General features: G+C 38.5%; 1 protein-coding gene across 1 annotated transcript; it reads left to right on the forward strand.

The window, feature by feature from the left end:
• Nucleotides 1-4,660: 4,660 nt before the first annotated feature.
• LOC136711606 (melanoregulin) lies at nucleotides 4,661-13,204 on the forward strand. Its single transcript, XM_066687967.1, has 5 exons — nucleotides 4,661-5,088; nucleotides 7,547-7,715; nucleotides 10,640-10,730; nucleotides 11,574-11,737; nucleotides 12,656-13,204. Exons 1-5 carry the CDS (start codon nucleotides 5,006-5,008, stop codon nucleotides 12,725-12,727), a joined length of 579 nt encoding a protein of 192 aa, XP_066544064.1. The 5' UTR covers nucleotides 4,661-5,005; the 3' UTR covers nucleotides 12,728-13,204.
• Nucleotides 13,205-22,826: the final 9,622 nt, after the last annotated feature.

A 22,826-nucleotide genomic window follows, 5' to 3' on the forward strand; every position in this document is an offset into this window, starting at 1 on the left:
GTTCACCCAAGCACAATATACACAATTGGCTTTTATTTAACTGGTATAGAAATTGTATTATGATAAGAAAAGTTAATGTTTTATTTGTCACCTGTTACAATAACTGTCACCAGTACTTAATTCAGTGATATATGAACAATCATATTGGACTGCCACTTCCCAATAATAAATAAATGAAACCTGTTACACAGACAAATTGAAACAGACAGATCCTGACGCTAACATTGTTATACATGTGACAATGGGAATATGTTATGCCTCTGGTGATCGTAAATCACAAATACTGGTGTCCATTATCGTAATGAGTGACCAATAAAACAATAACTTGTCTTATCATGATAAACTTTCTATACAAGTTCAATAAAAGCCAACTATATATATATTGTGCTTGGGTGAACTTAGACCCTCTCTCCATAAACACATCTATCAGAACACAGATTCTACTTTGCCTTAAATTGGACATTTAAGAAGCTGGAAGTGTCATTGATTTTACTTATAGATTTAGATTGTTTCAGCTAAAAACACATTTCTGTGTCTTGTTTGAAACATACTGCATAACAATGAACTACTATTTGATTTGAAAGCCACTAAATATGCAGTGTATAGGAAAGGATTTTTTAAGACCCTTGGAACGATTTATAGTATAGTCCTAATCTTTCAGAGATAACAATTAAATATCCTAAAACATCAAAGGAGAAATATATTCTACCTGGAACACATTCATGATTCATTAGGTAATATATTAATACTCTTTGAAGAATGCTGTAATCTTTCTTTTTTTATTTTAGATGCTATGTCTCACATATCAAAATGATAAGAAAATAACATTTCTAATTGATTTCTCAAATGTCATGAATAATAAACTCCAAACTGTTAAACTTATCTGAACTTCGTCGCAGAGAGGCCTCTCTGCCTTTGGGATCAGATAAAAACACAAGGCACGAGGTCCACGTGGTTTGGAACAAAGGCAGTACAGTTCGGCTTTGTCCAATAACTTCCACATCAGTCGATGCACCTGGAAGTTGGGTGTTTCCCGAAAGTAGAGTCTTTTCCAAACAGATTTTCCACTGGTTTGAAGGCTCCAAGGTTGTGCACAAAATTTTCTTTGCAAGCAGGGTTTCCACCATAGTACTTGAAGACAAAGTCTTTGAGGAAAGCAGGGCCCTGTTTGTTTCCAAGGGCCAAGTTTCTTAAGACTCAATAGCTATTTAAATGACTGAACACTTTCATATTGCAGTCGACTTAGTCAATTGTCCAGCTGTAAAACTCCACTGATCAGATGGGTACAGGCGGGCATGCGCAGTTTCTAAAGTTCCTTACTTAGTAAAGTTCTTTAAAGAATTCTTCATATGGCTCAATCTCCTTCTCCCAGTTTAACTCTTCTGCAAAGACTTCGTTGGTTTCCGATTTCGGTTCTGGCAACAGAGCAGTGGCAGCGGGTTACTGGTTCGGGTGAGAGAGAGAGAAAAAGTTGCTGTGCGTTACCTTTTAATGCCTGTCAGATCAATAGACGATTGGTTCTTGAGTTTGTGAGATTGGATTTCGGTTTCAGCCCCCAGTGTCCTATTGGAGGAGGCTTGATTTATCTTTTGGAAATGCCGGTTGGCCTGGGTTCGTAGCTCTGTGTCAGGATTTCGGCTCTTGCCTGCTTCAGGGTTTTTATTACCTCCAGTCCCTATTCCCCAGACATTTCACAGCAGGGATTCCAAGCCATTTGGCCCATTCTTGGTGCCATCCTCCCAAGACTACCACTTTGACATAGAACAGTTCATGGGCTGATGAGCTCAGGAATTCTGGTAACACCTTCTGGGGAGAAGTCTTCTTTAGATCAGAGCTCCAGCTCAGGGCTAGAATGCTCTATCAAAATACACCCCCCCTTAATGCTACACATTTCTATACTTCACCTACTGTTTACAATAATTAAAAGGCTCTGATTTAGGAAATTATTAGTTAAATTAGGGATCACATAAGTAATTGAGAGCTCAGTTTCGAACACAAACCAGCAGGGTAGGGGGTCTTCCAGGACCAGGGTTGAAAACCACTGGCCTACTGCACTTGGGTCCTCAGGTCCTCTGACAGTCCCTGTGAAGCCTAGCCTGACAGTGATAAATGAGACATAATAACTGTCAAATGCAACAGTGCCGGGTTTATATTTATATGAGTAATTTACTCTAAAACTTCAGTTCAGCTGTTTTTTTAAATCTTTTCTATCTGTATTGTTGGAATTGTATAAACATTTAATTTAAACAGAATTTGAATAGAATATCATTATGCCATGTGCGTCACAAAAAGTGAGTCGTCTCCATGATAACCAAAGGCAGCCTGGGAAGTTCAAATGGGCAGAATAGAGTCTCATGATTTCTTAGGTTTTGAGTTTCACAGTTTGGGCGACCACCCATATAAAAATAAATAAAAAGCGCTTGTCAAGGTCTTAGAGACATTACCAATTAAGATATGTTTCATATGAAAAGGAACAAACTAAGTGGATGTTCCCAGTTTTCATTAAACATTCCCTATACATATCTGGTTTCTTTAAAGAGTGTTAGGGGAATGGTCACAGACTTTTGTTTAGGGATGGAGCTTCTGCATGTGATCAACATCAGAACTCAGTGGAAGTGCATGAGGCATTCATATGCAAGCTGAATTCAATTGAAATACCTGCACACCATTATTGTTGAGTGTTATTGTTTTATGAAACGCATAAACAACTTCTGTAGTATCAGTGTAATTTATTTACATTACCTTTGCATGGAATACATTGAGTAGCAAATCAATACATTTGGAATGTATGGCATTGCTTTTTTGAGACTTTGATGTCTCTGTATTTCAGTCCTGCAGGCCAATATAGTCTCTTAAACCCACTTACTATGCAATTATTAACGATCATCCCATCTTGCTACCTTAAATCAATCAGTCATTTCATTGCTACACAAATTAACATGTGGATTCAGAGCGCCATACATAGCTATTGACAGTTATTTAATAATACCATTGTTTTCTTCAGTATTAGATAATGCACCAATTTAATGCAGTTAAATTACTTAATTTGTCAAGAAAATGTTTAAGTAATTCAAAAATCGCTGCATTGTGGCGCGGGAGAACGGTGTTCGAGTTCCCGTCGTGGCCAGAACCACCGGGTCGTTACAGTACGTATCAAAATAGGTATATCATAAACCAAAGTGGATATAGCATATAGTAGAAATAAAAATTAATATACCAAAGTGGATATATCATATATTAGAAAAATTAATTAATATATCAAAGTAGATATATCATATAGTAGAAAAAAATTATCATTATTTCCCAAGGTGGCGGACTAAACATCTCACTCGCAGCGAATTAAAGACGGATGATGGGAAGTCTAGTGCATCAATGTACACCATTTTGGTATATGATATTTTGTTTTTTTGCTATATTATATATCCACTTTGGTAAATGAATTATATTTTCTACTATATGATATATCCACTTTGGTATATGCATTATTTTTTCTACTATATGATATTTCCACTTTGGTATTTGATTTTTTTTTCTACTATATGATAAATCCACTTTGGTATATGCTTTATTTTTTCTGTTAATTTTGAATTGAACGGCCCCTCATAAAAGAGTGTCCCATGTCGGGTGATTTTTGTGATATGTGAATTAAGTGGTTTATACGGAATTTGCCTTGTGATTTTACACGATCTCACCAACAGAGGGAGCACATCTTCTTTAGAAAAGCTAAAAGGGTTCCTGCACCGTGTATATACTACTCCTTAAACGACAGCTAGCCTATTCAATATTCATCAGAAATAAATTTGATATAAATAAATATCATTTGGATATGATACATTTTGGCCATTTTACTGTTATTTTGTACACTGAAGCCAGCAGACGGTTGAAATATGATGATGATGGTTGAAACGATGTTCGTGGGCTAGAGTATGGGTGTTGTGTAAGTGAATGTGCGTGTGTGTGTGTGTGTGTATAAGCAGTGGACTATAAATATGTAACCTTTAGCGTAATGTGTGACGTAGTGCTTGCGTTGCACAGCGCAGCTGGAGTGAGGCGATGACACAGGCAATGCGACAGGGAAATACAGTATTAACACCTGCACGACTGCCAGGAAGAGAGAAAGCAGCAGAATTATGAAATAATAATAGCCTAATAATAATAATAATAATAATAATAATAATAATAAGAAGAAGAAGAAGAAGAAGAAGAAGAAGAAGAAGAAGAAGAAGAAGAATATATGTATGACAACGTTGCTATGCATAATTGAAGTGTATCTTTGGGATAGTTCCATCATTTTTTACCCATGATTATTAGTTTGCAGTAGCTCTAGAGTATATTATCTTTAGTGATTATTGCATATAGGCTATACAATCATTTGTTACCCAACGCTATAATTATTTTGTATCGTTTATTCGATTTATTTTATCTACACACACCACATATTTATGTATGTATTTAGTTATTTTGCGATACTTTACATAGCTCTGCTAATGTGGTAGTTTAATAATATAACCCTGAGATTCGTCATTCTCGTCCGTGTAGCGCAGATTCCCGCAGTTTTGCGCGGCTGCACCAATGGGAGCGGGGAGATGCTGCAAATCTGAGCGGAAATGCGGAGATCTGCGTTAGAAGTACGCAGCCCTTGTGTAAATCTCATTCATGTTTCCATGTGCAAGCAGCAGCCCACTGCTCACAGCCTCGGGCCAATCGCTACAGAGACCCCCGGCACCCTTTTGGGATAGACGCCGCCTCCCCTCTGTAAATAAGCGCAAAACATCTTCTGCCAAATTAAAGCTCCTTGTCGCGGTGCAGGTGCATGCTCTCTACGGAGTCAACGTGTGTAGATATATACATATAGATGTGTATGTGTTTATTCATCTATTTATAATTAATTCATATAAACAGTCTATTTCCACGCTGCTGCTGCCGATCTGCGTTGCCATGTTGTGGCATTGAGTGCTTTTTCTCTATTGCATCTGGGTTTCTGGACCAATCTCTCTGTAGCTAGATGGGGTTGAATAACCTGTTATATGCTTTCTGCTGCTGTCGGTGCTACGCTTCAGAAAAGGGAAAAGAAAAGGAACCATTAAGGTAAGAGGCTTTATTCATCATGCCAGGATGAAACGTAACTGTCGTCCCATGCACAGGTATCCTCCCAATGGTTAGATTCTTCCTTAATACACAGGTCTTGTATTTAGGTTCAAGTGTAGCTGAAACGCAAATGTTTCACATTCAAATGTTATGATGGCGCATAAAGGCACCCAGTACACTTCACAGTGAAGGTAATTTTGTAAAATGTATTTCAATGCTTGATCAGGCATGCGTTGTGGATAACACTGGGGAAAGGTGTGAGTCATCAACTAGGTTTTGTATAGTGAATGCAAAATGGTGATCACTAACCAGCATCAGTAGCCTAGGCTGTATAATGAGGTTTCAGTGTGTTGTTTTCACAAGGTATGCTATATGCAACATGACATTAAGATACAATAATTAAACTGAACAAAACCTGGCTGATATGATGTTTAATACATTATGCATGGCTTTATTTTGATGTCACTGTTAATTTCCTACAGAATTATTATACATTAATATTCTTCCATGCATCCTTGTTGAGGCTAAAAGGCTTTCTGTATTCCAATAAATGACTGTGTTTGTCAATTGAGCTAAAGAATAAGTTAGACTCTGTTAGGAAAGTTGTCAGATATGACTTTGGTCAGCTCAAATTAAGTCAAATACTGGGGGCTAATTGGTTTTCATCACTGGATCCGTTAATTGTGTTAATAGTCAAAATTCAGTTAACTAATCTTCATGATATTGCTGTTAAGGGCTCCACCATTCGGCACCATACAATGTGCTTTTTCCAGTAGCATATTAAATCCCTCGAGGTTAGCACTTTCTTCCCACCATTGAAGTGAAATACAAGTTCATGTCTTCCCTGTCTTCTCAGTGCTGGAGCAGGGAACAATTTGGCACAGATAAGCATTGGTTACATTTTCCACCTGCTTGAAGAAGAGGTTATCTTTTTGTTTAATAAGTGCTAAGAAAGAAAAAGGAAAAAACAACAACACATGGACCATGTTCAATTGCTAGTTATGCAGAACGTTCCAGCACAAGATAAGAAAAGCATAATGAAGCAAAACAAAGTTGCACTTTTAGCCTCCAACTGTAATGTGTCTGTTCTACAGATGAAGCTGATTCCATACACAGTCCTGTGTGCTGAAGTGAGCCCTTAAAAACAAAGTCACACCTGACCTGTAGTTTAAACATCAGTCTGTTCTTGAGCATCAACATCACATAGCCAAGCTGCCAGAAACTGCTGTGTTCGGGATTGCTCTGTTTTGTGCTTGTAAGACAAGGCTGGACTTTTAAACAGTATCCTATAACAGTGCTTGTTGGGTAAATGAGTGATGTTGGTGATCTTACTCCCCCAGATTTGGCAGAGCATTCAATCCCTGTGCATCAGGGGTCTTTCCTTTGCCACTGTGGGGTTTTTGGTTTGTTTGGAGTTGTGAAGAGGAGGGCAGGTTGGTGCCAAGTGGTCCAAACCCAAGGTCTGAGCACATAGGCTTCACTTTTCTGCTCTAACTTTTCTAAAATTATTGGCACCCTTGATAAAGATGAACAAAAAAAGGCTGTATAAAATCTATCATTGTGTAATAATGTATAAGGTATAGGTTATATATTTTTAAACTAATCCAATTACTCAGAAAAAATATTTATTTTAAATATTATTTAAGTAGGGCCTATTTTTTATAAATTTCTTCTCAAAAAGTTATGTGTCAAAATGATTGGCAACCTTAAACCTGTGGTAACCCTGCCCGGTAGAGGAAGTACAAGTGCATCTTGCCCCCATGCACAGTGAGGAAAATGATACAGAAGGCAAAGATGAATACAACGGCCACAGTTGGAGAATTAGAAAACTTGGTTTGCATTCTGGGGGTCACCAAGTCTCCAAATCTACAATTAGATGCCACCTCCATGCCAATAGCCTATTTGGAAGAACTGCCAGAAAGAGACATGAGATAAAAATAGAGCTCTATGGCTGTGTACACCAGCGGTGGTTTTGGCATCAAAAGAGATGTGTATGCAGAAAAGAACCTTATTGGTGTAAAATATGGTGGTGGAGTTTTGCTTCCATTGGTCCTGGGGCCCTAGTTAAGGTCATCGGCATCGTGAACCAGGACATTTTAGCCAACAACCTGGTTGCCTCGTTGCTGCAACTGGATCTTCCATGGAGATCTAGATCTTAGAGAAATGGTCTAAGATCCCTTCCAAAAAAAATCACATAAAAAATGTTAGAAAAAGGCTCAGTGCCATTATCCTTGCAAGGGGAGGGTGCACAAAGTACTGAAAACAAGAGTGCCATGGTGACACTTAATTTTGTCAGAAATAAATGTATAATTTGAGAAATGTATACTTTTGGTTGATTCCCTTGAATAATTAATAAAGTTCAATATAATTCCACATGTTAGAATATTACAATATAGCTCATTACCTGTGTTGTTAATTTTGGAATGTTTTGGTTTATCTTTTGTGTGTGTCTCTGTAGAAGCAGCCCCTCTAGTGGCAGCGAGTATGGGTCAGACCACGCCAGTCTGAAAGATGAGGCCAGGGACCTCTGGAGCCCCCCACAGGACTCCCCTCCCATGGAGTCCAACGATGACAAAGAGCTCCACACCCTCCTCATGATGAGGAGCCAGGTGGACAAGGACACAGAGGTGAGGTGCAGTGCAGCTACTCGGTGACTGGTGAGACTAAACAACTTCTACACACAAACCTCCCACAGTGAAAGCCTGATGAAATAGTGGAAATATCACTGGAGGCACGTAGGAAGCCTTACGAAAAATATAGAGCTTAAAGAACCCTGTGCCATCTGGAACAGGGACATGATGAATGGCACTTTCAGTCATAAGTTGCTGTCTTAATGCCTTCTGGGGCAAGCAGCCAATATCAGTAAAATGCAAATAGCCATTGCTGATCTTTTTATATCTATTTTGTTAATCAGCATTTAGACTCTATTTCACCTTAATGTTTCAGCAAAATGGCTGATTTGTCCTTGCTTTTCACCTTCCATACTTCTACATTTTCATATATCACTCTTTTTAAAATGAGCTTTGCTATTATCCCTATATTTTATGGTTGATTAATAAATTAAAAGTAGCTCGGCATTGTAACAAATGGTCAGGAAGGATGGGTTACTTGCCTTTAGCAGGACCTGTAATTCCCTGGCCCTGAGAAGATTTTGCTCAAAAACAAGTCTTTCTCCGAAGTATACTGTACATTTCCTAACAAACATGTCCCGAGTGTCTCTCTGCAAAATAACTGTCTTACAATACAAATTAAGCCAATTTCAGGCCTATCATTAGAAAACAACGGGCCTTCTCAATGGTAGCTTTCCTTAATGGAAAATGGTTCAGCTGACAGCACTCTTTAAAAGATAACTTCAGTTCAAATGACTTTTTTCCAGGGAAAGTAGATACACAGTAATGCAATCAAACAATCAAACCAGCAGTTTATGAACTGTTAAACAGTGTCTTTATGGGTAAAAACTCCCCTTTCCATGCACACACAAACATGCCATCAGAAAAAATTGAAATAAAGTACCCTAAGAGTCAAATTAGGAATCAGGGTCTGCATAAATACATTGTTTGCTTTCTTATTTCAAATTATACTAAACCATTATCCATCAGTTTATTTGCTCTGATTGAATTGCATAATTGGCAGTGCAGAAGAAGCTGATGACCGATATTGTTAAATTTAGCAGAATAAAAAGCCCCAGCTTGTAACTGTGCTGTGTTTGTGCTACATCCTTTTGGCTCACTCCTTCCTGAATTGCAAAGTTTTACAATAAACCAGTGAGAAGGGTTTGCTATATTGGATCGCTGTGGCTTCAATGAAATATGCATTAGTGAATTTAGGTTTTTGGCCCATGGTTGCGCTCGAGTTGTCCATGACTCATACAGCAAAGGTAGATATCATGTTCTGTTGTTTACTGCAGTTGCACAAATTGATTTTGTGTTTTTTTTTCATCCTTGAGAGACAAATCACATGTTATTTTTAGGTGTGAGGTTGGAGGTTGTAAAGTTTGTAATCTCCCCGAAGCTTTGTGTTTTGGAAGTAAAGTAAGTGCTGTTGACAATAAGGAAGAAATAATCCCATGTTTTGGAATGGGTGAGATGGTAAACAACTGACTATTTATTTTTACATACATACATTAGTACTTTATTCTTTACATGAAGTGGCTTTGCTCCAACCCCCTCTTGTAGTTTTTCAGAAAAAAAATCTCAGACGATGCTTTTTCCTGACTTTAAATACAAGCACGTATTTGCTCTGTAGCATTTAAGCTTAAAATAAACAAGTAAAAGTTCCTTTTCCTGAATACATTGCAAACCCTTTTGCAATACAGCTGGTGACACTGGAAATACAGTGTTCTTTTGACCCACCGACACAGAACCCGCAGTCTTTACAATTAAGCCGCCAGAGGAAAAGGTAACCGCAACAGACAGCAGGTTACTAAGCGTTATCTTGTGACTTTAAATATCTTGTACACGGCTGCCATTTAAAAGATTAAATCCTGCACTGTTGAACTAGAGACATGAGGCACTGTTCTAATCAATATTTTTAATCTGTAAAGTCTCCTTCTGGACTCTGCTTTTCTATGGTCTTTTTTTTGTGTGCATTCAGCATTGATAAACAAGGCTCTGCTGTAAGCCCTACTAAGGAAAACACTAACAGAATTAAAAGAATGTATGACCTCCATGATTGGCAGCCTGTTTGGGGGGGACAGTGGGTCTGTCTCTTCAGTCTGAAGTTTAAAAATTGTCATGGTCATGTTGCCCAGCACCTCAAGAGAATTGCTGCTGGTCCCAAAGAGCATTGACTTTCATACTTTAATGAAGTGATCCGAAAGCCATTGACAGGGCAGATTTGCTCGTTATTATGCATGGCACATTATTCATTTAATAGTCTAGTGTGCTTTGCACACACAGGTCTTGTCACAGGTGAAGTGTGATGAGAATAAGTCAGCTTAAGCTACATTCACTGGATTTAGTCATATCTTGAACTAAAAATGTATCGCAATGTACAGAATGAAATCACTGTCATAAAGAAGAACGATTATTCTAATTCCGAATGCTGTAAATCCAAGCAATTGTCCTTTTTTATCTTGTAAAGAATGTCTGTCTGTTGACATTCATGTAACCCTATGTACCAGGCTTTTTTTCTCCCACCATACAAGGGATTTGTCCATTTTTGAGATCGCCATCATTATATTTTTTCTGTGTGACTAAAGAGATCTTGCAAAACAATGAACTCAATAAGTCAGTCACCATTTTGTGTTACTATAGCAACTGATCATGAGCTTATTCTTACTATAATAGGATCCCCACTAATGAGACCCAGTATCTGTTCTGTAGCTTTTTATTCTCATTAGCAAGTAATGTCACTTATAGCTGTTGCCTTCTTACATATTTACTTTCACTGGAAGAACCACTCAATACAGTCATTTATATTTGCTTGTAAATGGGTAAATTTCCTAACTCACGGGATATCGTGACTTGAAATTGACCTGCTAAAGCACTGCTTAGTGGACTGCTGTATTGAAAGGGCTGTTTTTTTCTTTCTCTCCCTCTTTGCCTCACAGGAGTGGGAGAAACTAAACTATGATATTCACACCTTGAGGTACACCAGGAGAGAAGTGATGGCCAGGTGGAAAAAAATACTACTGCAGTTAGGTAAAAATATATACGTGTGTACATTTTATTGTTTTACACTTAGCAAAATCATGATGTATGCTGGAGCATATTTTATTATTTTGAGAGAAAACTATTACATCTACAGGTCCAATATCAATAGGCAGAAGTATTTCTAAAGCTCTGATGTCTTGGATTGTTAATTATCCTGGAAAAATACTCTGCTGCCAATGTACTAAAACAAGAAACCAGCTCCCCAAGAAGTTGCCAGCTTCACATCAGAAGATGGTTTGGCCTGAATACATAGTTAACACTAACAATAGCAAGTGCTAGGAGGAAACAATATATAGGAATCGATATAAAAACACAGACAACATAACCTGCCTAAAGGATTGCATTATCCCAAGACTGACCGAACACAGAATATGAATTCAATTAAAGCAAGGATGTAGATCTGTTCTGTGCCTTAAATTTGATTGTGTGGATTTGGGTTAAATGAAAACTGATGCTGCTCAATTTAAAGTAATCCCAGCACAGACCCCATCGGATGTTTAGTATACAATATCAAGCCTAAATCAAGTTAAGCACTTAATTAGGTAACACTTCAGAGAAGAAGAGACCTTAATTACATCGATCGATATTGTATTGAGTTTAAGCAACGATGAAACAAAAATATTGCCAGATATGTCTAGCTGTATTACACATTTCTACTGACACCTTTACAGCAGGGAGAAAATGTTTACTTTGGGATTTCAACACAAATCGCTGATGCAATACAGCACTCTGTTTGAATACAGGTAACTAACGCATTCTCCTCAGGATTCAAAACAAGGTGTTCAGCGCCCACTGAGCAGTCTAATAAGCGATTGCTTTGGTTTGTTTTAGGATTTCAGAAGGAAGTGGATTCCTTACTCTCTGTTAATAAGCAAAGCATCTTGAGTGAATCGGGGAACCTCACGAAAGCAAGGGAGCTGCTGCTGAAACTGACGGAGGAGACGAGTGTCTTTCCAAATGGCTGTGGAGCGCAGGAACAATATGTCGTTGTTATGGTAAGGAGCACTTTCTGTTTCTGTGTTGTTTTTAGCACCACAACAGAATGCCTTCGAACGGCTTGTTTGGTGGTGTGTATCTTATAGTCTTGTCTTATATCTTATATATAGTCTTATATCTCTTCTACGGAAGGTAAATACAAAGATCTGCAAATAAATATATTTTTCATTGCAATATTGGAATCGAAATAAATAAGAAATATAGCTCTTTTTGAATAACCAGGTTTCAGTTGTTCACAGGCTTGGATTGCCATTATTTAACTGGATATTTTTGGTCCATTTCTCTTCTATATTATGTTCAAACACATTAGCTGTCTTTGTATAGGCTGTTGCAACCTTAAACTTGAATACTACCTGACAAATTTGTGTTTTGGTGATATAAAATACTAGCATGTCTCTGGAGGAAAACAGCAGAAGGATATTTTTGTGGCATTCTCACTTTATCTCTAGCACTTACTTAACTGAACTCTTTAATGAAAGGTATGTTTATACTCAAATGTATCCAGATACTTAGTTTTGGTTTTCATATCCATAAAAATACCATGAGCTTAAACTTAACTTCACTGCTCAGTACGGCACGCTGTTGTATTGAAGACAGATTAGGAAAGTAAATGTGTATTACCTGACGCTTTAAAGATGGAGGTAAAAACCTTAACATCAGGTGGTAGCTTTGCCTCTTTCCAATGGTGTTTTGGTATTAATACTTTATCGCCAAATTATTTCACACAGATTATGTATGCCACAATAATACATTTTTCAGTTAACCCTTTGAAAGCATATTCACAATATATAATAATAATAATCATTAAGTATGTGGTATGTATGTATGTGTGTGTGTGTCTAAATATATATATATATGTACGTGTGTGTATATGTACATATAAGCAATAAGGAAACGTATATTATTTTTTCCCACAGGATCGGCTTGTGTCACTTGACAGCGCTGAAGAATTTCTTAAAATTGCAAAGAAAAAATATCCTAAGAAGTGAGATGGAGATTAGTAACTCCAGCACCAGGGTCCTCCACAATTCAAAGTTGCCACGTTGGCTGGGATATGGGACAGGGAGAGGGAGGGGGGAGACTTTCTTCAGATCATTCAGGCTTTTGAAACGCAGTGTTATGGATAAAGAACATTCCTCATCGATCACACTTTTCCTTTAAATTGTGTTGGATTGTTGTATCACCATCACCAGCAAACATACAATTACTGGATTTCAGGGAATTGATTTTTATTTTCTTTAATTTACACCTTTACAGATTACTATACAGACAGATATTTTAAACGTTTGTTATTTATGTTTGTTTTAACCACCACGTATAACAACCATTTCTTACAAACCAATTTTTTTGTAATATCCACATATGATGTATATTGTATCGAAGTTCTAAGTAAATTGGACACTGTTTTAATTTTTCTTGTTCAATGCTACAAATAAACTCTAATTCCAATGCTTCACAAAGTTGTGTGATGTTATGTGCTGGATTCCCAAGAGGAAAAAGGCTTTAATCATAAAATCAGCAGAACAGTGTTTAATCTTACAGTATGCAAGTTTCACTGATGTTTCATGTTTGATCAAGAATAACCTAACCCAAAAGTTGGGCATTACTGCATGGGAGGGGGCTTGTGAGAAATGCACACAAGTACATAAATATGTTTCACTTCAGAAAATTACCTGACACAAATAGCATTAACAAAAACTTCTTTCTGTTTTTTCGTTGGTTGTTGGTTTCTCAGAACCTACAAATCTAAAAAGAAAGACTGTTTTTTGTTATCAATTTCCAAAGATTACACATTAGTGAAATCTTCCAATAACCTCTTGTATGATTTATATTTCATATTAAGTGGTAAGTAGTATACTAGTGAAGGCTAATGCTGTTACTTGCAATTACATTTACAATTAATTTATGCTTTACCGTAAACTGAGGGTTCATAAAGTTGTAATTGTGGATTGTTGTATAGTGTAAAATATCTGCTATGTAATTAGGGTAAGAGCGTTAATGAAAAGCGTTGTCAAAAGGAAGCATCAGTTTAGAGAAATCAGCAGCTCCATTAAAAATGAACACAATATAAATATATAAATAAATTAGAAAGACCCTTTTTCTCTAGTGGCAGATGTAACTGCACGTGTCTACAATTCCCTTTTTGACGCTGTTGTGTGCCCGACGCATTGCAAAACCACACGATTGCTTCACTCCTTCCCCAAGCCTCGTCTCATGCTTCCAGACAAGATGACCAAGCAGCACGTGCACAGGGAAGGTGGCAGAAAACCTATATTTCTCTGTTCCTTTTTCACAGAGCATGTGTTTACACTGTTTATTGTACAGGAAACCTGATTAAATTAATGAATGGGAAGTTGAAATTTGTGAGTTGGCTGGTGAAAGAATGATCTAATTATGCTTGTAGATCTCCTGTATGCTGTTGCCCAGGATCTAGTTCCAGAGGTTTACAGGCTCAAATAAACAGAATATTTTTAGATTTAGATAGTGTTTTTGTCAAGGATTTTGAGATAGGATGCTATTGCTGCTAGCAGTGGACTACTGCCAAACTTCAATTTGCTCCCAACAGAGGGCACTGTTTAGCCACAGATTGTAAAGACAGAAATGTGGTTTTAATTCATTAGATTTATAAATGGAGATGCTGGGTCTGATTTTATTTGTTTGTTTGTTTATGAAGATGGGGGGTGTATTGTTTGTTGGTTTAATTTAGTTTTTGTTTAACCTTTTTGTTTTAAATGGATTTAATATACAGACCTTCGCACTTTTGCATATGTTGAATTTTCCATGCTGACTAATATTTCCAGCAAGCAACAGATTCTGAAATAAACCCCTTCAAATCTATATATGGGTAAATCTGTTGAAAATCTATAGCAATAACACTCATTCATTCTAAAGAGAGTATCGTGAGAGGGAGTTTCTCCAGTCCCTTTCATTCATTGCGTCTCTAAAGAGCATCGTTTATCATTTCCTTTAATGCTCTAATCTCATCTCCAATGTCCGGAGGATACTGAGGGTACGCTATGTAATTATTTGTATCTGTGAGACATCCTGTTTGTAGTTACCTTCATAGGCCACCAGAGAGCAAAAGGCTTACACTATTGTTTCTTGTTAATCTATCGTGAGGCAAGAAACATTTACCAAACAATATGAATCATTAAGCATAGAAAACTATCAGTAAATCCATTAGTCTTACATTATATACTTAGATTTCTAATAAAAAGTAGAATCAGGATAGTAAGAATTATTTTAATTAAGATAGTCTTAATCCCTTTTTGCAATAGAACATGGGATCTAGAAGTTATTATAAACACATTAAAAAGAATGTTGGCTTAAACTTCATTTCAATTATTATTATTTATTTATTAGCAAATGTCCTTCCTGAGAGCAACAGACAGCTGTCACAATGTGTACACGGGTAACAATTAGTTTGTTTATACTGCTATTAAAAATACTTCCATTTGATACAGTCTGTATTAAGATATCTATCATGTGTTTTATGTACAACCTAATAATTAAGACAATTTTCACAATGCACTTTATGCAGTTATTGTTAACTGCCAAGACGATGGCTGCACTCCTCATATCAAGTGACGTATTACAATGAGCACCCTCAAAAACAATAGAGGGGTATCCAAGCTTTGTATGTTTCTTCTGCAGCCAACCTATTAAAATTGTAATCAGGCTGGGCATAATGCAGGGGGCTAATGTGAGGTGTTTGTGTCTGCTCCATTGTGTGCTTGGTATTTTGTTGTATTTAATTTGCAGGGCTGTTTAGTACATTTGACACAGGCTGTGTTGACATGGAAAGAATAAAACTGTAGGAATCATAAATAATTCAAAAGTAATGTATCCACGTTCAACAGTGTAGCAACTGCTTTATTGTATGATTTGCCACTGTTAGATTCACAATTGTTTGATGACTCAACTGACTGGACATTTTATTTAAAAGGACTCAGTTTCAGCTATGGCTGGTTTTAGAACATTTTAAAACAAAATTTGTGTGTGCGTGCAAGCATGTGTGTGTGTGTGTGTGTGTGTGTTAGAGAGAGAGTGAGAGCGAGAGAGAGAGAGAGAGAGAGAGAGAGAGTATTTTCATTCAAAGAAAACTGTACTGGATTTTCCACTTCCTTTTAGTTGTGTGTGTTGCAAAATGCCTGCTCATTCTCATTGACCAACTCTGTCCAAGGAAAGTGTTATGCAGTGCTGAGAGTTATTAGAGAACAACTGGAAACAGTAAACGTCTTTTCATTTAAAAAGAGTAATTTTTCTGAATTTGTCAAATTTCAGCCTTGGTCCTGAACACGATCCAAGGTTGAGCATTACAACATAATGGAGACTTGGGACCATTCTGTCTGTCTGCCATGAAATACCATAAACTGTGCATTGTATGTGCGTTATTTCCTTCTCCACTTTTCTGCTGTTTTCTTCCTAATCTGGAGTGGTTCTTCAATAGTTTTATGCAGAAAACTAATTAATTTCCAGGATTAAATCAGGGAAAAAGACAGATTTATGAATGGATGTATTTGTGTTTAAGTGCACCATAGTCTAACTTGAATCACACGGATCTGCCTTCAAACGGAGCACACAATGGTGGAGAATAAAATTGCTCTCAGTCCTGGCTGTGCAGGGAAATGATGACTTTTCAATGTATGATGCAAGAATGCATTTTGTTTTATTGCTTTGGCTTTACTTGTAATTTTCCAGTCAAATCCTGGAACAGACAGATTATGTTGGATGGCATGATTATAGAATGACTATGCCGAGGTTTACAGCAAGTTATTCAATTCATTCTCAGTTGCAGCTTCCCATCCATGTACTAACCAGGCCCAGTCTTCTCAGAGCAACCTAACCAAGTTCATTTCTAAGGGGGTTGCGGCCTTAAAATCATTTGCCACCCAGTTAAGGTCAAGAAACACAGAGTTTGATCAATGGGAATATACTGACACTCTGAGGATTTTAAACCTGCCAGCAGCAACAGCAATACTTCACTCTGCCTGGTCCAAACATCCTGACCTTTCCCCCTTTGTGACATCACTCCAGGCCCTTCACATCTGCAGGATGATAGCAGCTGTTATATGTTCTGGTGTTTGCTGATGTCATCAGTGGGATAGCTGAAGAAATTCTCATAAATCATTCAGAAGAATAGTCTTTATATCAGCTTGTATTCAAAACTGCATTTGGGAAAAAAAAGTCAGTGAGCTTGACATCTTAAGAACTAATTTAAAGTAGACAATGAGCAAAGCTGTGTAGTATTCACTTCAATCGTGTTATTCCACAAACAGCCATTACACCTTTTCACTCCGTTTAGCTTAAGTTCAGGGCTTTAGGAGCAAGCAGGTGGAAGGGTGATGGTTTGTTATGTCTTGTGAGATAATGTAAGAGAACATATACTGTATTCATAAAGCATATCTCACTTTACTCTGCTACCTTTCTGTAATAGAAAAGAGATTATTGTATTTTTAACCTCGGAGGAAGACTTTCCAAAAACAAAATGTGACTTTTAAGCCTCACCTTTTGGCCTAAATTCCACCTTCATGTTAAAATATAACCCTTTTTTGTTGGTTTGTTATGCTCTTCAACATACAGCTAGAAAGTCTGTCTGATAATTGTGTACACTGTTTCCATTTTCTTTTATTCTACAATGACAGCCCAATGTCAGATGCCAATGTGACTGTACACTGAAAACTCAATTTAACTAAGATATTACATATCAGTAACTGTGTAAACCAAATCACTGGGACCTGGAATAAAAAAATATGTAAAGACTTTAAAGTACCTATATACTCTCTTTTCCTCTTACACATATACATCTTGAAACAAAAAGCTAGAGGCATCTAGGAGCAGTAGAAAGGGTTACAAAGTATCTGCCAAAATTGTAAATGTTTTATGCCTTGGTTCTCTCAATACTTGTTGGGCTATGTTTGTTTGATATTTTAAATCACTCTAAGAAGTTAATGAGGAAGAAAACTCAAAGGAATCAGTCTTTAATGCTGCTTATTAAATACTGCAAATTAGCAAATTAAATCTCTTTTAATCATTGGGTGTTTTTTTTTTTTTTCATCTTCAACTTAACAGGACATTAAAGTTGTGTTAACCTAGCCCACTGTGTTTGTCAGCTTTGAATAGCCAACCCCCACTATAAGAGTTTAATTATCTCTACAGCTCTCAGTTTTCATTCAGACAAGCTAGTTTCAATTCACAGTTGAAGAACAAATCTGGAGCAAAACTATGTAAAATTGTCCTTTAAGAGTTTAAATATTTAGTGTGTAACATGAGTGGATATATAATCATTGTGCTTGAATTTGTATAAATTGTTTGTTTGTTTGTTTTATTTTCTGAGGGTGACTTGAGGATGCTTCCAGGATATATGCGGGGCAGCTTTCTATACTCGTTTTCTCCAGTTACTCAAATATGTTCCCTCTACGCAGATAGGACTCGTCAGAAAATAGGTCCTCAAACAGTGATACTTTGTCTCTCCTGTCCTAGTCAGCTTGGCATTAATGCTTTAATATTTTTGGCGATTTGCAGGGTTAAGCTAACACTGTGGATGGGTACGTTTCTTTTCTTAAACTTTTTTGAGATGTTTATCAAGTAGCATTATGTTAGCTAAGGAATCATCATTATTGTACTGTTCCCTTGAAGGTATTGTACAACACGATAAGGATTTGGTTTAGTCTAGTTGAAGTGTTTAGGCTACAGTAACGGGGGTTTATGGCTTGTGTATTTAGGGCATCCAGAAAATGTTAAACTGGGTGAATTTATGGATAGACAATTAACACATTATATACACCAACCCATATAAACCAACTCAACAAGAGATGCCAACAGTGAAACACTTCAATGGCCTCCACCCCCTAGATAGATCACATCAATCACATTTCTAGGCCTATATTGTACCCTAGATTTGTACCCTTTAAAAGTTTAAGTTACGCCTACTTTCAGAGCATTTGAATCTATTATTTACATGATAGTCTAGTGAGGTGCACATTGGTGAGGCTTGGGAGGAGGTGTTGCCTACAACCGCTGCTGTAAGTGAAGCAAACTCAGGTCACTTAATGGGACCAGCTTCAAAAGTCACAACGCTAATGATTCAATGTCATTTTTATTGATTGGGGTTAACACGCAGGCTGTTTTGTTGTTGTTATTATTGTTTGGGTGATTGTTTTGAAAACCTTTCCTCAACGACACGTATTTCGATTATGGCTCAACTCCAAGAAGATGAACTGGGCAGTGTTTGTGATGGTTTGCACCCAACAAGAGGAGGCATGGCTGTTTAATGTTGTTGTTTGTATTTTTATAATTATTTATTTTACCTGTGGCATATTGATACTGGGTAAGCACGCTGCTTTGCTTTTGAAATGAACTTTTTGCAAACTAACTTCACCCAATTAAACTGAGTGCACAAGCTGAAAGGAACATGCTTACCTAGCTACCATCTACCACATTCAATCGGTTCTCAAGTTAAACAAAGGTAAAATTAAAAGAATAATATAATAAATGTATATAGATTAAATGTATACTTCTACCGTTTACCCAAGAACTGCTTGTCTTTGGGGGCTTGTAGCAGCAAAAGTGTGTGTGTGTGTATACACAAGTGTGGCACGGTCTATTCAGCAAACCAGTTTAACACATATAAACTTATATTTTCCTAGGATTTTGTCTTAAAGTTCCTTAAATTCATTGTAAAAAACAAAACAAAAAAAAAAGTTTACTACATCAAGATGTTTTTTTTTTTAAATATATATAATGATCTCATTTTCTGCTGCAAGCTTTAATTACAACAAAAATATATATAAACTAACTAAAAGATGGATATGCTTTAGAGGAAGATAATCCAAGTAATTATTCTTATTCAAAGTGACTATGCACTATTTCCAGGCAGTTCTGGTATGTCCTGTACCTCATTGCACAATAGCCTCTGCTCAGAATAATTAAAAACTTTCCTCAGTATGTTTTTAAGTATTTATTATGTCATGCTTTATCAAGACAGAAAATCTAAAGACACTGTCTATATGCCTTGCGCTGCTCAAGAGTAGCTCTTGGATTGCTGTCCTCTGTGTTTTGTCAAGGGCTGCTGATGGATACCGATCGGTCTGTTTCTAGACCGCAGAGCCTTTAACTGCTGCTATGTTTGATGAAAGCTTGTTTTCTTCAATCACATGCCTGGAAGTAACAAACCCTAGCAATCTTAACCCTAACATTATCAGATGGGTGTGCACTAATGTAGTGTTTATGTAGCTTGTTGTGGGTCTGGGGTGCTACTTGACATTACTTGTGAAATTGCTAATGTGATGCCAAAGAGGGTGTATTGAGGATTGAATGTAAACATTTTCTATTCACTTCTTCACACAAAGCTCCAATTAAGACAACACAATATCTATTGCAACATAAAGACTTTCACATCGAGGTACTGACAAAAATTTGAACTGAATACGCACTGGACAGATTTTTTGTGTACTTATTTAATACAAGCCTCAATCCCGCAGATGAGCATGAGTTATGAGAGGGGAAGGAATCCCAAAGTTCTGGAACCAGATCTGAGGTCTACTGTTGGCAGTTCAATACATGTTGGAGTTATGCTCTAGTATCAGTCAAGTACTGTGAGTAATGTCAACCCATAATACCTAGACATAACTGGCTATGAAGTAATTTTTGAAGCAATAGGTTGCTGACTTTTCTGGAATAAGACATCTTTCAAATAAAGATAACAAAAGCAAACAAGATGTACTCTGACATCTGGGACGTGGTTTTAAAAGCTTCTAATGATATTAAGGAAGAGAGCCGTTCTCATGGGCTTTCACAATGTTTACACAGTGCACTCTTTGACTCTTGACATAAATAATACATGTTGCAACATCTTTCTTAGGATCTGAAGCATTCAATACAGGTTTACCATAATATGTTTTGGCCACTTTGCAGCACATAACTTTGGATCTGTTTACTATTCAGGGGAAGTGTTTTGGCAGGAAAGATACCGTTGTGCAGATGCAAAATTGTGAACAAAAATGTCATAACATGAACCAGCTTACAGGATTATTTGCATTTATAAGCTATGGACTTTGGAGAATCTATTCAGAGCAGTAATGAAAATGATGGGGTGAAAAGGTTGTTGATCACGTGCCTGCTGCAAAGTGCAGTGTTTACGTTCAGGTATTAACTCTGAGAGAATTGGAAGGTTGAAGTGTATGTGAATCTGCATCTGGGCTTACTTTAGGTGTACACGGCCTGTAACATGACTTGACTTGATCACCCATCCTTGATTTGTTATAATTAGTTTTTTATAGTAAAGCCTTTCCACTGATTGCTGTAGTGAAGCAATGCTAGATATTTGTAGGGTTCTCGTCAATACATTAGTTTCTGTTCTTTGAGGTACAGTTTTCATCCAATCGAAATAGACCCCTAAAAATCTAAAATGGCTTAAGCCGAACTCTGTAGAAAAGAAAAAACCTTCACTATTTCTGTACACTAATTTAAGTGATTTTCATGCTACTGAGATACAAATCTCCAACAATCAGAGCAGATATCTGTGGCACACACACTTATGACTGAGTTTGGGTCTGTGTATTTCCACCCCTGTGTATCTTTCTGCATTGAGATTTTGCCTTTGCTCATGCAGTGTGATTATGAACGTAATATGATCTGTTTTGTGTATCTGGTCTTTGTCTTTTTGGGCACTATTTGCTCTGGTGCTGCTCTCACAGCTGTGTTGAATCGGAGGATCACCTGTCCCATCACAACCTCTCAAATTTCATCTTCAGAGTAGAATCATCTGTGTTCTTGCCACTGTTAACTGTATTTCTTTCGTAAGCAGATTCACAAACGAATAGGTATTTTAATATGGATATTAACTTGTAGTATGTAATACATTTTGTTTTCTACCTACAAAAGAATTTAGATACACCAGTGATAACTGTTGAGGAGCCTGCTAAAGAATGTGTTGTGTGTTGTAGATATTGTACTTACTCAATGTATACAGGCCGTGAAAATGGCCGCCACACTGGAAGTCCAGAAGAAAAGAAAGAGGAAAAAGATACCTGCTCCAGTCCCGGCCGCACACGCCGCCGAACCAGAGGTCCCGACCCCGGCCGCGCCTGCCGCCGAACCAGAGGTCCAGATCCCTGTCCCGAACCCGGCCGCCGCCGCTCAAACAGAGGTCCCGATCCAGATCCCGATCCCGGTCGCCGCCGAACCAGAGGTCCAGATCCCGGTCCCGAACCCGGCAGCCGCCGCCGAACCAGAGGTCCAGATCCCGGTCCCGAACCCGGCCCCCTCCGTCGAACCAGAGGTCCCGATCCCGGCCGCCGCCGTCGAACCAGAGGTCCCGATCCAGGTCCCGATCCAGGTACCGATCCCGCCCGCCGCTGTCGAACCAGAGGTCCCGATCCAGGTCCCGATCCCGGCCGCCGCCGTCGAACCAGAGGTCCCGATCCAGGTCCCGATCACGGCCATCGCCGTCGAACCAGAGGTCCCGATCCAGGTCCCAAACCTGGCCGCCGCCGCCGAACCAGAGGTCCCGATCCAGGTCTCGAACCCGGCCGCCGCCGCCGCCGCCGCACCAGAGATCCCGATCCAGGTCCAGGTCCCGATCCCGGCCGCCGCTGAACAAGTGGTTCCGGTCCCAATCCCGGCCGCCGCCGCCCAGCCCGAGTGCCCAGCGGTCGCCGCCTTCGCGGCCTCTGCCGCCTCGACGGTTCAGCCGGCTGTCTACGGCTCCGCTGCCTGATGCTTCCATGGCACTGCCTCCTGCAGCTCTACCTCCCGAACCCACTACGGCTCCCAAGGCTTCCATGCCTCCTGATGCTTCCACGGCACTACCTCCTGATGCTTCCACGGCACTACCTCCTGCTGCTCCACCTCCCGAACCCACTACAGCTCCCAAGACTCCGTCTTCTACGGCTCCCAATGCTTCCATGCCTCCTGATGCTTCCACGGCTCTACATCCTGATGCTTTCACGGCACCGTCTCCCGAGGCTATTGCTTCTCCGCCTCCTGTGGTTCCCTCGGTGCCGCCTTCCGCGGCTCTGCCTCCTGAGGCTCCACCTCCAGATGCTTCCATGGCTCCGCCCCCTGAGGCTGTGTCGCCTCCTATGA

The sequence above is a fragment of the Amia ocellicauda genome, chromosome 16 (genome assembly GCF_036373705.1).
Source record: "Amia ocellicauda isolate fAmiCal2 chromosome 16, fAmiCal2.hap1, whole genome shotgun sequence".
Taxonomy (NCBI): Eukaryota; Metazoa; Chordata; class Actinopteri; order Amiiformes; family Amiidae; genus Amia; species Amia ocellicauda.